Below are 12,697 nucleotides of genomic sequence, written 5' to 3' on the forward strand. Positions count from 1 at the left end.
AGGTTGACAGCTCATGCATAGCAGAGCTGAAATTCCCACCCTGGGCTGTCTAAAGCATGTGCTCTTTATACACTGACTTTTTGTATTGGGAGGATCTAGTAGTAGCATCTTCTACATTATCTTATCTGGCAAAGGGTAATCGTTTCTTCGAAGCTGTATGCCTGCTGCATATCATGCTCTGGGCCAGGCAGTGGGAATTCGTGGACAGATAAGCCAAGCAGAGTATCGGCTGTCAGAAAGTTTTGGCTAAGTAGGGTACTGAGACGTAGCTGTAAATACTTTCATATAAAGTAGAAAATGACAGTGACACTAATGAACATAAAGTGCTGGAGAGTTCTGGAGGGGAAACTCTTTTTTTAAAATTTTTTTCCTCAACTTTTTAACTTAAGAATTTTCAAATGAAAATTGAAAGACTAATACAATTGCCCTGACTGGTATAACTCAGTGGATTGGTCATTGTCCCGCAAACTGAAAGGACTGCCAGTTCAGGTCCTGGTCAGGGTGCATGTGGGCCAGGTCCCCAGCTCGGGGGATGCAAGAGGCAATCAATTGATGTTTCTCTCTGCACATCAATGTTTCTCTCCCTCTCTTTCTCCCTCCCTTCCCCTGTCTCTAAATAAATAAATAAAATCTTTTTAAAAAGACTAATACAATTAAAATCACATATCCTTCACTTAGATTGACTCTAATATTTTGCCAGATTTGTTTCTTCTTCTTCTTCTTCTCCTTCTCTTCATCCTCCTTCTCCTCTCTCCCCCCGCCACTCACACACACACTCACACACACACACACACACACACACACACACACACACACATCCATACTTCACTTCTAAATATTTCATCATATAGAGAGGTCCTCTTTCTGTGGGATCAGGGAAGACAAAAGAGGATGTGGCATATGGGCGTGTCTCAAGGGTCAGGTGGAATTTAGACATGCGGACATTGGAAAGAGGAGTAAGCCAGGTGGAAAAATGTGTGCACAGAGGTTCAGAAAGGGCAGAGCATCAGAGCCAGGGGACTGTGGAGAGCAGCAGGGAAGGCAGAGCTGTTTGTAAAGAGGGACTGATGGAAGTCATGACAAGGGATGAGATTGCCACAGAGAAAACTGGAGGGTGGCAAAAGAGAGTTAAGCGTGGGACTTTAGGCCCACCCTACTTTGGGAATGTGGAGGAAGAGGGACTAGAGAATAGAGAGTAGAAAAGAAGGCCAGGGGAGAGGAAAAGGAGGAGGAGGAAGAACTGGCCAAGGAGGTCAGTGCTGTGGGTAGTGGCTCCTCCTAGCCTGGGCCTCCATGTGTAGCATCAGCCTCAACATGGAAATTGTTAGAAACACAAAGGTGTGGACCGCCCACCTTACATCTACTGAATTGGAAACTCTGGAGGTGGGGTCCTGTAATCCACATTTTAACAGGACCCTATAGATGTATAGTAAGTTTGAGAAACCCTGCTTATAAAGATGCTACTGAGAAGGCTGATCTTGAAGAAAACAATTTTAGAGTAACAAAGACAAAGGTCAGATTAAAATTGTCAGTGACATGGCCTGTTCACTGCCAGTAACTTATATGTGGCATGTGTACAGAAGCCATGCTGAAAGACATGCATTGCATCATTGTTTGTAAGATGAAATATCTGAAATATATAATATATATGAAAAAACCTTATATTAAAGAAATTGTTACTCCATATTTCATGTTTTTTTTTAATCCTCACCTGAGGATTTTTTTAAAAATTGATTTTATAGAGAGAGGAAGGGAGAGAGAGACACACACACACACACACACACACGCACGCGCGCACACACACATTGATGTGAGAGAGAGACATTGATTAGTTGCTTCTCATACATTCCCTGACTAGGGATCGAACCCACAGCCCAGGTATATGTTCTGACCAGGAATCAAACCCTCAACCTTTTTGGTGTATGGGACAATGTTCCAACCAACTGAGCCACCTGGTCAGGGCTTCACAGCTCTTGAAAAAAGAAAAAGAAAGCTGTCTCCAAAATGTGCCAAAGCGAGATACAGAATTATATGTTTATTATGCTACCATTTATGTAAAAGACAAAAGGATATGTACTTCATAGCCTGTTTCTAGAAGAATACAGAAGAAACTGAAGGATGCTCAAGAAACTGTAGGTTGATTGGGGAACAATGTGGGGCAGGGTGAGATTTCAGTTTACCCTTTTGTGCCTTTTGAATTTTCTGTCATTTAGGTCTAACAAACTCAAGTTTCAAGTATTAAATATGAACAGAAAAGGTTTAAAATAACAAATGATCAGAAAGTTGAGTGAGTGAATCTTTCATTCTAGACTTAAATTCTTCCTCTGTGGGAGCTCATTATTTATGAAGCAGCCCGACCTGTTGTTACGTAATGTCCAAATTCTTCCTTCTGAGGTCCTGTTTCACAAGATCTGTTCAGGTGATAGAGGAGATGACAGAATCCCAGAGTCTGAGGAGCAATAAAGGTTCTGCCTGAGACATCTCTCCCTTGCTCTTCCCTCCATAAAGCCTGGACTCCCCTTTTAAAAGTGTTGAGCAGAGATAGATTTTGTGTTTTCACCTTAAATATTTGCTTGCTCAAGTTAATGTGAATCGTAATTAACCTACTTTTGAGTCCTTTGGGAGTAGATCAAAAAATTCCTCAGGAGAGAATCCAGATGGGAAGCTATTGCAGTGGTCACATGGCAAGGAGGGCTTGAACTAGGGGACCAGGGGACACGAAGGATGCCAGCCTCGCAGGAGCAGCCATGGATGTGAAAGGCATGACTGTGCCGTGGGGCAGGGGAAGAGCTTGGAGTCCAAAAATATGACCAGCTGGACAACTAGCTATCTGAGAAGACAGAGATGGATGGTAGATTTTCATGGCACTTTATGGTTTAAAGCATGCTCTCTTTTAAAGTGTCACAGTGCATGGTAAGGATTGTTATATCTACTTAAAAGATGAGGCACATGAGGCCCAGAAAGGTTAATAACAAGTCCAGGGTCATAGTGCTAGTATTTGTCCCAAGTACAGACCTTTTTGAGCCTCTTACGTGTTTTTTTCTTGCTTTCTCATTTTGCCCTCCAGCTTCAGAGGAAACTCTTTCACTTGTGAGTTGATCTCATGCAATCCCAGCCTCTGAGGCTCATAGCTTCCACGACTCCTTTTTGCAGCCTCTCACACCCGTCTCTCTTACTGTGTGAGCGCCTTTTCCGTCCTGGAAGAACTCTTCTGCTGGGCCCCGCTGCCCGCTGCCCGTGCCCTGGCCATCCCTCCTTCCTCTGCCCGACCGCCCAGCAGAGAGGCTTCCTCTCCATCTTCATGTCCTGTCTCACATGCCCCAGAAAATCTAGTTTCCCATCTTCCCTTCCATTAGTTTGGCCTTGGGAAGGGGCACAGACAAGGACATACACCCTTTTGACTTCTGAACTTGGTAGCCTGTTCTCAGCCCTCGCTCTCCTGGTCCTCCCCCGTAACTTGGATGTCAGATACTCTGGCCATAGTTCTATCTGCCCTTGGCCTCAATGATACACACTTGACCTCCCCAAGTGTCCATTATTTGACAACAGTAATATAAGCATGTTGGTTGGCCTCCTCCCTCATCAACCTCCTTTTTCAGGCTTTTTCTGAACCTCCCAATGCAAATCCTCTCCCAAAGGGCTGTCTCTTTCTTCCAGCTCAGCTCTGTTACAGGGAATCTTGCCTGGCTGACTTGTTGAGCTTTCTCCTTTTCATCATGTTCTTACAGCATATGTGGTCTGGGATATTCAACTCATTATCAAATTATATGCATTATACAACAGTGAAAACTGTTAGCCCCTCTTTTCTTTACAGGTAGGACCCTACCATAGACTTCTGAATCTCCCATAGCACCTCTCTCTATAGTGTCTTCCATAGCGTGTGCATGTGTGTATATCTCTATCCCTATCTCTATCTATCTATTTGATGCTCAATTATATTTGTTGATATGTAGACAAATAATATTTGTTGATATGCAAATGAGTAACATTTTTTTTTAGTATAAATCTGGCCAGAGCAGCTAACCCCATTGTATTTTCTTCACAAGTTCAGCTACTCAAAGCAATCTCAGCTCTTAAGAGGTTTTGCTTATGAAAGTGAGAGCATAGATAAAGAGGGTAATGTGTATTTAGAAAAGTAATTTTATCTTAACTCATTGGACAAATATTTGTTGAGTATCTACCATGGGCCTGGCACTGGGACGAGAGTGAACTTGGGGCAGACAAGGGCCCTCTCCTTATGGGCTTACAGTGGACAGATAATTACGCACTGAAGAGATAAACAATGAGATAAACTATGAAGAAACTAGAAAAGAGCAGTGTGACAGAGTGTGCTACTGGTCATGGGCAGAGGTGGGAGGAGGAGGCAAAAGGTAGCTCTAGAAGGGGCAGTCAAGGAAGAGCTGACCTGGACTGCAACCTGAATGAGAAGAAGGAGCTGGCGATGTGATGATCTGTGAGGACAGCACTGGAAGTAGAGGGCTGAGGAAATAGCAAAGGCTGTCAACTGAGAACCCACTTTGTCTGTTCTGGAAATGGAAAAAGTTGAGTATTAAAAGAATATAGAGCCCTGGCTGGTGTGGCCCAGTGGACTGAGTGCTGGCCTGTGAACCAGAATGTTGCCGGTTCAATTCCCAGTCAGGGCACATTCCTGGGTTACCAGCCAGGTCCCCAGCTGGGGGTATGCGAGAGGCAGCCAATCAATGTATCTCACACATCGGTGTTTCTCTCCCTCTCTTTCTCCCTCCCTTCCCCTCTCTCTAAATATAAATAAATAAAATCTTTTAAAAAAAAGAATATAGAAAACTATGGTAGAGTATATGGTGAACCAAATGTATATGTTTGTGTATACAGATGTACCCATAGAGTCTGTAGGAAAAAATAAAGAAATACACTGTCATGTTTTAAATCATTCCCTAAAAGTGCTATATAAATAGAGGCGTCAGGATATCTAAGAGTTTCTTCGCTCCTCAACAAAAGAGCAAGCTCTTTGAGGGCAAGGAATCTAATCTGTCCTGTCATTCTTTTTTACCACCTCCTAGCATAATGTCAGACCCTTGATAAATATCTGATGAATGAATGCATGAAGAAATGAATAATGCCCAAGACTGAGATTTCACATGTTAATATTGTCTGCTTTTTGTCTATCTTTCTGTCTTATTTGGTATTGCATCTGCACCCAAATACAATCATATAAAATGAAAGAAAAATGCTGAAATGTAAGAAAACCAATTTAAGGTCTTTGATGATTCTAAGAACCAAGGAGAAAACAGAGTAGGGAAATTGGCAAGAGCACTCTCATGTATTTATATATTGTTTGTGCTTTAGGGTGAAAGTGCTGATTTTATGACCCTATAATATAGAGGCTAGTGCATGTGCCATTTCTTAGAAAAGAGCCTCAACCTAAGAAAATAAATAGCTTTTATAGTCTTTAATCAGAAGGATCTCCTTGAAAATGCAAAACATGATTGTTTAAAGAGAAAAATAAATACTTACCACCAAATCATGGACATTATGATTTTTTAAATTTCAAATTGTTTTTTAAATAAAAAGTCAGTCCATTTATTTTAGTGGAAAACTCTCAGAAAAATCTTGGGAGTTAATAATCAAATTAGTGTAGTGATTCTAAAGCCCATTGTTGATTTGTGTTTATTTTAATAAATCTTACTATCCATACTGTGCAACCAAGAGGTATTATAACCTGGGCAAAGTCACCTGTCTTGTGTAGGAACTACAAAATGGCAATTGTAATTCATATGTAAAAACTATTTTATTTAAAATGTCAATTGTCATGAAACTGCCTCTGGAAAGGTCTTGGTACATTTTGAAACAATCTTTCTATCTGTCAATCTTTAAACAAATGACAAAATTAAAATCATTTCTACTGTCTACCTGTATACACCTGCTTAATTAATTTTTTAAATTATGTACTGTCAGAATTATAGGAAAACAAATAACAGATTTTGAAAATAATTCTAGCAACATATATAACATTCATAACTTTTGGGTGACAGACCAATTGTTCATGGCATTTACATGCTCTTTACATAATCAGAGCTGTTACTGAAGTTTAAAAGAACTTTCTGTGCTTGACATTTGGATGAACATTTGGTGGGGGAAAGCATATCTTTCCCCAAGTTTCTGTAATACACATTTACAAACAGAGCTTTGTAGATAAACTTCCAAGAAATTTGATCTCACATTCATCTGCTGAGCCTGGAGCAGGGACATGGTTGGGTTTGCAAGATGAAACAAATTAATGCTTATCAGTGCCCAAGCCAAGGTTTTAGTTAATGTGCTTCTGTGCCTTCCCACTCCCACCCACTTCCCCAACTGCAGTTAAAGTTCAACCATTTGGGTTCTGAGTGCACCACAGCGAGACTGTGATTGATACCATCGGATCTGAAACTGTGCTTTGCTATTGGGTTAGGCAGCCAGGCAGGAGGAAAGCAAGGCCAACCCTACTACATATCCCAGAATGTAAGGATAACTCTGGGAGGCCAGTGCCACGTAGCAAAGAAGGCCAATTCCTGTGTTGTTTACTTTTTATAGACTCAGGATGCCATGAATCAAAGAGAGCCCATCGGACCTTCTACTAAGAATCTCACTCTATTAAGAGGACCCAGTCTAAGTGTTTCCCCGGTAAAGTCAAGTGTATTGTAGCTCATATGACCTTTAAAAACCTCTGCTGGGTAGCCAATTGTTAAAGCTCCTCCAAGGAGGAGTGAGTCTATGTATTGTAATGTATTGCTAGTAAGCATCTGTTATTTCAATGGGCCTGTCCTACTGAATTGGCTTTTGTAAATGTACACATTCCATCAGCCCAGCTCTCTTAGTTGAGACTTGGAGCTGACAAGGCCACAGTTCATACTGTTTCCTGCCTATTGAGTGTGCCTCTGCTGTGAGGGATGTATGGATAACTCCGTGAGCCAACTATGAGTCCTAATAGCTTAGGAAACATTTATCAGAACACTTCTCTCCTCTGGCATCCTCAGTACTAAGCTGGCTTTATGAGGGAATGGAAAAATAACCCGTGTGGGTTGAGACCCCTGTCGATTACAGCGCCAGCTGGAAGATTGGTGTATGAAATACGCGGCCAAAACGATGAACCACTGCATTGCTCACCAGAGTGGTCGTTTGATTTGCTGACAAAAAGTTATGTTTACAAGTTCTGGCCAAGATAATGCCGTTGTCGCTAATAACAATGCAAGAAGTCAAGTGTTCCTAGGGAAGTATCTTTTACTTTTTGACCCGGCTCCTGGCCTTCCCTGCTATTGATGCATGGTATCTTGCTAATGTGTTTCTTATTGCCAGGTAAGGAGCTCAAAAATAAAATGAAAAATAGTCATTATGTAGACATAGCACTAAAAATTAGAGATCTGGTATATAAATGACCAAAAGCCTATAGGCACTGAACTTGAAATTAATTAGGTCAGGGCTGGTAGTTAAATCAAAAATCCAAATGGCTTTGAAAATGCAGCTCATGGCAGTGGCTCTTTCTTAGGGATGTTGCTGGGATGTGAAAGGCTTCGTTTACATCAAGGGTTTGAAGGTGAATGAAAATTTTGAGGGGACCAAATAAAACATGGGTCAGAAAGTACATTGATGTAATGGCTTCCAGAATGCATAAATAGACATTTTTAAAACAATGAGTGATTTAAAGTTTAATGTGAAGTAAAAATAACACATGTGGTATTAAATGAAAATAGTACCAGGAGTATAACACAGTACACCTGTTTTTTTCCTAGGGACACCCCTTAATATTTATATAATTAACATCTAAATGAAGGTGCTGTACTCTATTTTATGATAAACCAAACTTAAATGGCATAGGCATATATTGGTATCCACCTACTTATAAAATGAGGATAAATTTAGTCACTTATATTCCTTCCTTTGGTCCTCTCAATATTTTATAATAAAATTATTATTTTTAGTTTTTCTGTAAGTCGGTGCCATAATGTTTAAGAATGTACTTGTTTCCTTTTTTTATTTGTTGAGTCATGTAATTTGCGTTGTCTCTTGAGGCTCCGTGCTGTAAGCTGAGCATGCTGGTGCCTTCCATTTCTCCATTTCTCTCCTTCTGTTTCTTGTCTTCCCTACGCCAGCTCCTCTTTCACTTTTTCACTTCTTGTATAACAGAATTTACATTCTGATTTAAAAGAAAAATTGAAAGCTGAGGACAATAAGGGACTTAGCTGCGGCCTCTTAGCTGGTTAATATCAGAGCTGAGACTAAAACTTGATGCTTTGACTCCCAGTCTAGTGGGTTTTCTGCAGATAAACTCATTGATTCACTCAGCAAATGTTTATTGACTGCCTATTCTGTGCCATGAGCTACATTAGGTATCAGTCATACAAAAATTACAAGAAGTGGTCTAAAATCTTACACATAATAGTCAAGTAGGAAAGACAGATGTGTAAACAAATAACTATGTTTCAGTATAATAATGCTCAAGGGAAGGTATTAATGTCTTTGAAGGTTTTTGTTTGTTTGTTTTTTTATCCCATAGGTCAGAGATTAGAAAAACTGATTTAACTATTAGAAACCACAGCTTTAACATGTTAAGGAAATAGTGTTTTACCCAGCTAACTTACGCATGTTGGAAAAATAAGTAAGATTTTGTCAGTATAAGGAAAGTAATTTTAATTATTTTAGATTAAATATGAAAGTAAATTTTATATATTTATAAATTACATAATTTATTATGTTTTATATGCTCAACATGTTCTTATGTCAGAGTACCCAAATATTTTTCAGGTATCCTTATAGATTAGTTAAGTTTTTTGATTTCCAGTCTAAGGCTTATGCATTTTTTAATTGATCCTTTTTATGACTTACAAACTCTTTTTTCTTTCTCTTCCCTTAGATTTTCATCACTGTGAACTGCCTGAGTACAGATTTCTCTTCCCAAAAGGGGGTGAAAGGACTTCCTTTGATGATTCAGATTGATACATACAGTTATAATAATCGTAGTAATAAACCCATTCATAGAGCTTATTGCCAGATCAAGGTCTTCTGCGACAAAGTGAGTAAAGATGACAGTTTGTCATAAAGGTATCTTTGTTATTAGATATTACTTTTAATGAACTTTCCCCCTTGTCACCTTCTCTTGTCTTGTGGTGTCAAAATAATCACCTTATCAATCACCGTGAGAATGGTAATCTTTCATTCTCAATTCCTATTAGATATCTAGGGAGTCATCAGTCAACTGTTTTTTGTTTTTTGTTTTATCAATCATTTTTCACCGCTAATTTAATGACTAATTGACATTGTATTGTGCTGCGTCTGTTTCACTTAGATAACTCAAATAACATATTAATAGTATGTCTCAGAACATATCAATGTAACCTTTGTTATCCTATGGGTTACATGGGGTCTCATTTAGAGGATGTTGGAATGGAAATGGAAACTATAAAAAGAGTGCATTAGTAAACATGCACTCAGTAGGAAATAACAGTTTTTGAATCTTACTGGATCCCACTATAAGAGACAAAGCAATTAGAATAGCTAAGCTTAAAATCCCATGACTATGTGACACAAGATCCGCATCCCAAATAGGGGTGGGACTAGGCATCAACCAGTTTAAGACTTTGTATTATCAGCATCGTTAGAGAAGGCAAAGGGGCCACTTGATTGTCAAAGAACAGGGCACCTACAAAATTGACCCAAGGTACACACTGGAGAGTGAAGAGGGCCACATGAAGTCTACTGTGCCATTAAAATGTTTGAAAGACATGGTGTAGCAGTGATAGAATGCAGGGAAAAGTGGGTTCTGTTAACAGAGAGGAGAGATGGTCACGAGGAGAGAATACATGAACTAGAAGTGCACTGGCTTTATGGGCATGCAGCATACTGGCAAATAGGGACATGCAGCTTAGTGGTAAATATTTCTAAAATATTGAATAGGCTTTCCAGTCATGACAGTTTCAGTTAGTGCCAATCACCCAGCCATCAGAGCAGTAGAACACCCTCAGGGACATAGCCTCCATGAGACAGAGGGTCGTTCAGTCAATAGACAGTTGTGGAGATGAGAAAACAGTGGGTCAGCAAGCAGAGGCAGCTAGCCCAGAGTCACCCGGTGAAAAATTAGAGGAGCTGCATGCAAATAACTCCTGTGAATTAATAAACAACTTTATGCATAAAATACCAAAATGACAACTAATGATTCAAAACCTCCACAAAGAGCCAAGATAGACTTTCGACACAAAACAAAAGGATCCAGATATATCTTTATTTCAATATATTAAACATAAAGAGAATGTCTTAAATTGATGTACAACATGGAATTTTAAAAGTACTCCTGGGAGAGTAGTTAAACAATTTGAATTCCCTTCCTTGATTGTGGAGTCCCCCTCCCTGAATCTCCCTTTTGCAAGTGAGGAGTAAAATTAGAGGCAAGGAGAAGGGGGGAAGGATGGGCCAAAAGCCCTGTGCAATCCATGTACCTTTGTTTCCACAGTTAGTGCTTAAAGGATACTTTTATAATTATTTTTTTCTGCAGTGTTGTTGTAATAACACTAAAAATCAAAGTAGAAATGCAGAATGAGTAGGGAGTGTTGTATTATTGCTTATGTATGCCCTGGAATAAGGACTTAAGAAACTAAGAGAGTAAATAAAATGGTCAATTATACTTTTTCTTTGAAAATATTTTAAAAAACATATCAGGTGAAAGGGAGAGTGTGGAAAAAAGGATTGTGTGGGCTTATTCAAAACATTTGTTTCCAAAAGTCAAAAAAGGTTAATCCACAACAAGGAAAGAAGAACTGGCAAAAAAAACCAACTTATTTATGGGTGTGTGTTTATACATGTGTATAAAAAGTGGAAAGAATCATATTAACAAACATTTTGCTGCAGAAAATAGATGGTGTGTTTTATAGCTCCTGTTTTAAATATAAGTATAATATATATCCATGCTAACTAGAAGAAAATGATTAGAGGATGTTGGAAAATGCTGGCATTTGTTGCAAGTTACTAGTGATGTAGAGTTTCTAGTGGGTAGTTTTTAGTTTACATATCCTGGTACTGAGGGTCAAGAACTTTAGGAAGAAAGGAAGGAACCTCACGGGGCAAGCAGGGTGTGTTATCTTTCACCACTGCTAATTTTTCCAATATGCTGGATACAAAATCTTTTGCTGTAATTTGTTGTCATATTTGCAGCTCTGATTTTAAAAACTAGGCATAACTTACTCCTGGAAGATTAAAGAGAAAGTTTAATTTTTATTCTTTATAAATGGTTGTGTAAATGTAAGTGATTAATTATTCTCTAAAGCAAAAGAATTAAGAGCTATTTCATTTTAAAACTGTAAGTTTCCCGATCACAGTCTACAGTGTTGGATGGAATTCTTTATTATTTGTAGTTCTCCACTTTGATTTCTAATTAATACACCTGTGATATTGCATATGACAAGAAAGCCATCTCTCTCTTTTTTTTTTTTTTTTTTTTTTGGTATGATCCTTCTATTGAAATATATCTATTCATGAATTAAAAATTCAGGATCTCTGTGTGTGTGTGTGTGTACCTATAATTAATACCTATGTCTAAATCTTTATATCTATATTTAATTACTTCCATTATCTTTCATGAAAAACAAGAGTTGAATAAATATAGCCAATTAGACAATTAAAAATCTACTACAAAGTTTAAAAGAGAAAAGTATCAAATTCAGCTCAAACCAGTAAGTAGTTAGAAGATCCACTACACAAAGATCTAAAATATAGTGTCGCCCTGACTGCTGTGGCTCAGTTGTTTGGGCATCGCCCCAAAGAGTGGAAGGTTGTAGGTTTGATTCCCAGTCATGGCACATGCCTGGGTTGCAGATTCAGTCCCTGGTTGGGGCCTGAGCAAGAGGCATCAGTGTTTCTCTCCCTCTCTTTCTCTCCCCCGCCCCTGCTGCTTCCCTTTGCTCTAAAAATAAATAAATAAAATCACTTTTTAAAACATAAAATAAAATATGATATCAGTGACCTAAAGAATGGAGGAAGGAGTAAGAATGAAGTCCTTATAGAATATATTCACACTTAAATGCCCTTCAGCTTAAAATAGGCTGTGAGAATGCTGTCATCAACAAATCAACAAATAAGTGCTGGCAAGGGAGTGAAGAAAAGGGAACCCTTGCGTACTGTTGGTGGAATTGTAAATTGGTGCAGCCACTATGGAAAACAGTATGGAGGTTCCACAAAAAATTAAATATAGAGATGCCATATGATCCACTTCTGTGTATTTATCCACAGACAACAGAAAACACTAGTATGAAAAGATATGTGCACTCCTATATTCATTGCAATATTACTAGCAATAGCCAAATATGGAAGCAACGTAGATGTCTATCCATAGATGAATTGATAAGAAGGTATGGTACATACATAGGGTGGGGCAAAAGTAGGTTTACAGTAGTTTGTATGAAAACTAATACAATAATTAATAAATAAATATATAAGAATAAACTGTTTGGCATACTCACACTGTAAACCTACTTTTGCTCCACCTTGCACATAATGGAATACTACTCGGCTATAAAAAAGAATAAAATCTTAACCATTCACAACACATGGATGGACCTAGAGAATATTATGCTAAGTGCAATAAGTCAGACAAAGAAAGATTAATATGTGTGATCTTCCTTATATGTGCAATCTAAAAAAACAAATGAATAAACAAAACAAAAAAGAAACAAACCCACAGAGAATAAGCTGATGG

At 38.6% G+C, this 12,697-nt stretch overlaps 1 protein-coding gene across 2 annotated transcripts in view; it reads left to right on the plus strand.

Annotated features, from left to right (window-relative positions):
• The window catches only part of GRHL2 (grainyhead like transcription factor 2), a 137,471-nt gene that overhangs the window by 97,530 nt on the left and 27,244 nt on the right, over positions 1-12,697 (plus strand). For both annotated transcript variants that reach the window (XM_054590326.1, XM_054590327.1), the window contains exon 9: positions 8,867-9,025. In XM_054590326.1, coding sequence (XP_054446301.1) covers positions 8,867-9,025 — 159 coding nt within the window. The remainder of the gene's footprint in view (positions 1-8,866; positions 9,026-12,697) is intronic.

The sequence above is a fragment of the Pteronotus mesoamericanus genome, unplaced genomic scaffold (genome assembly GCF_021234165.1).
Source record: "Pteronotus mesoamericanus isolate MK-2021 breed Mesoamerican mustached bat unplaced genomic scaffold, CSHL_Meso_final scaffold_174, whole genome shotgun sequence".
NCBI classification, from domain to species: Eukaryota; Metazoa; Chordata; class Mammalia; order Chiroptera; family Mormoopidae; genus Pteronotus; species Pteronotus mesoamericanus.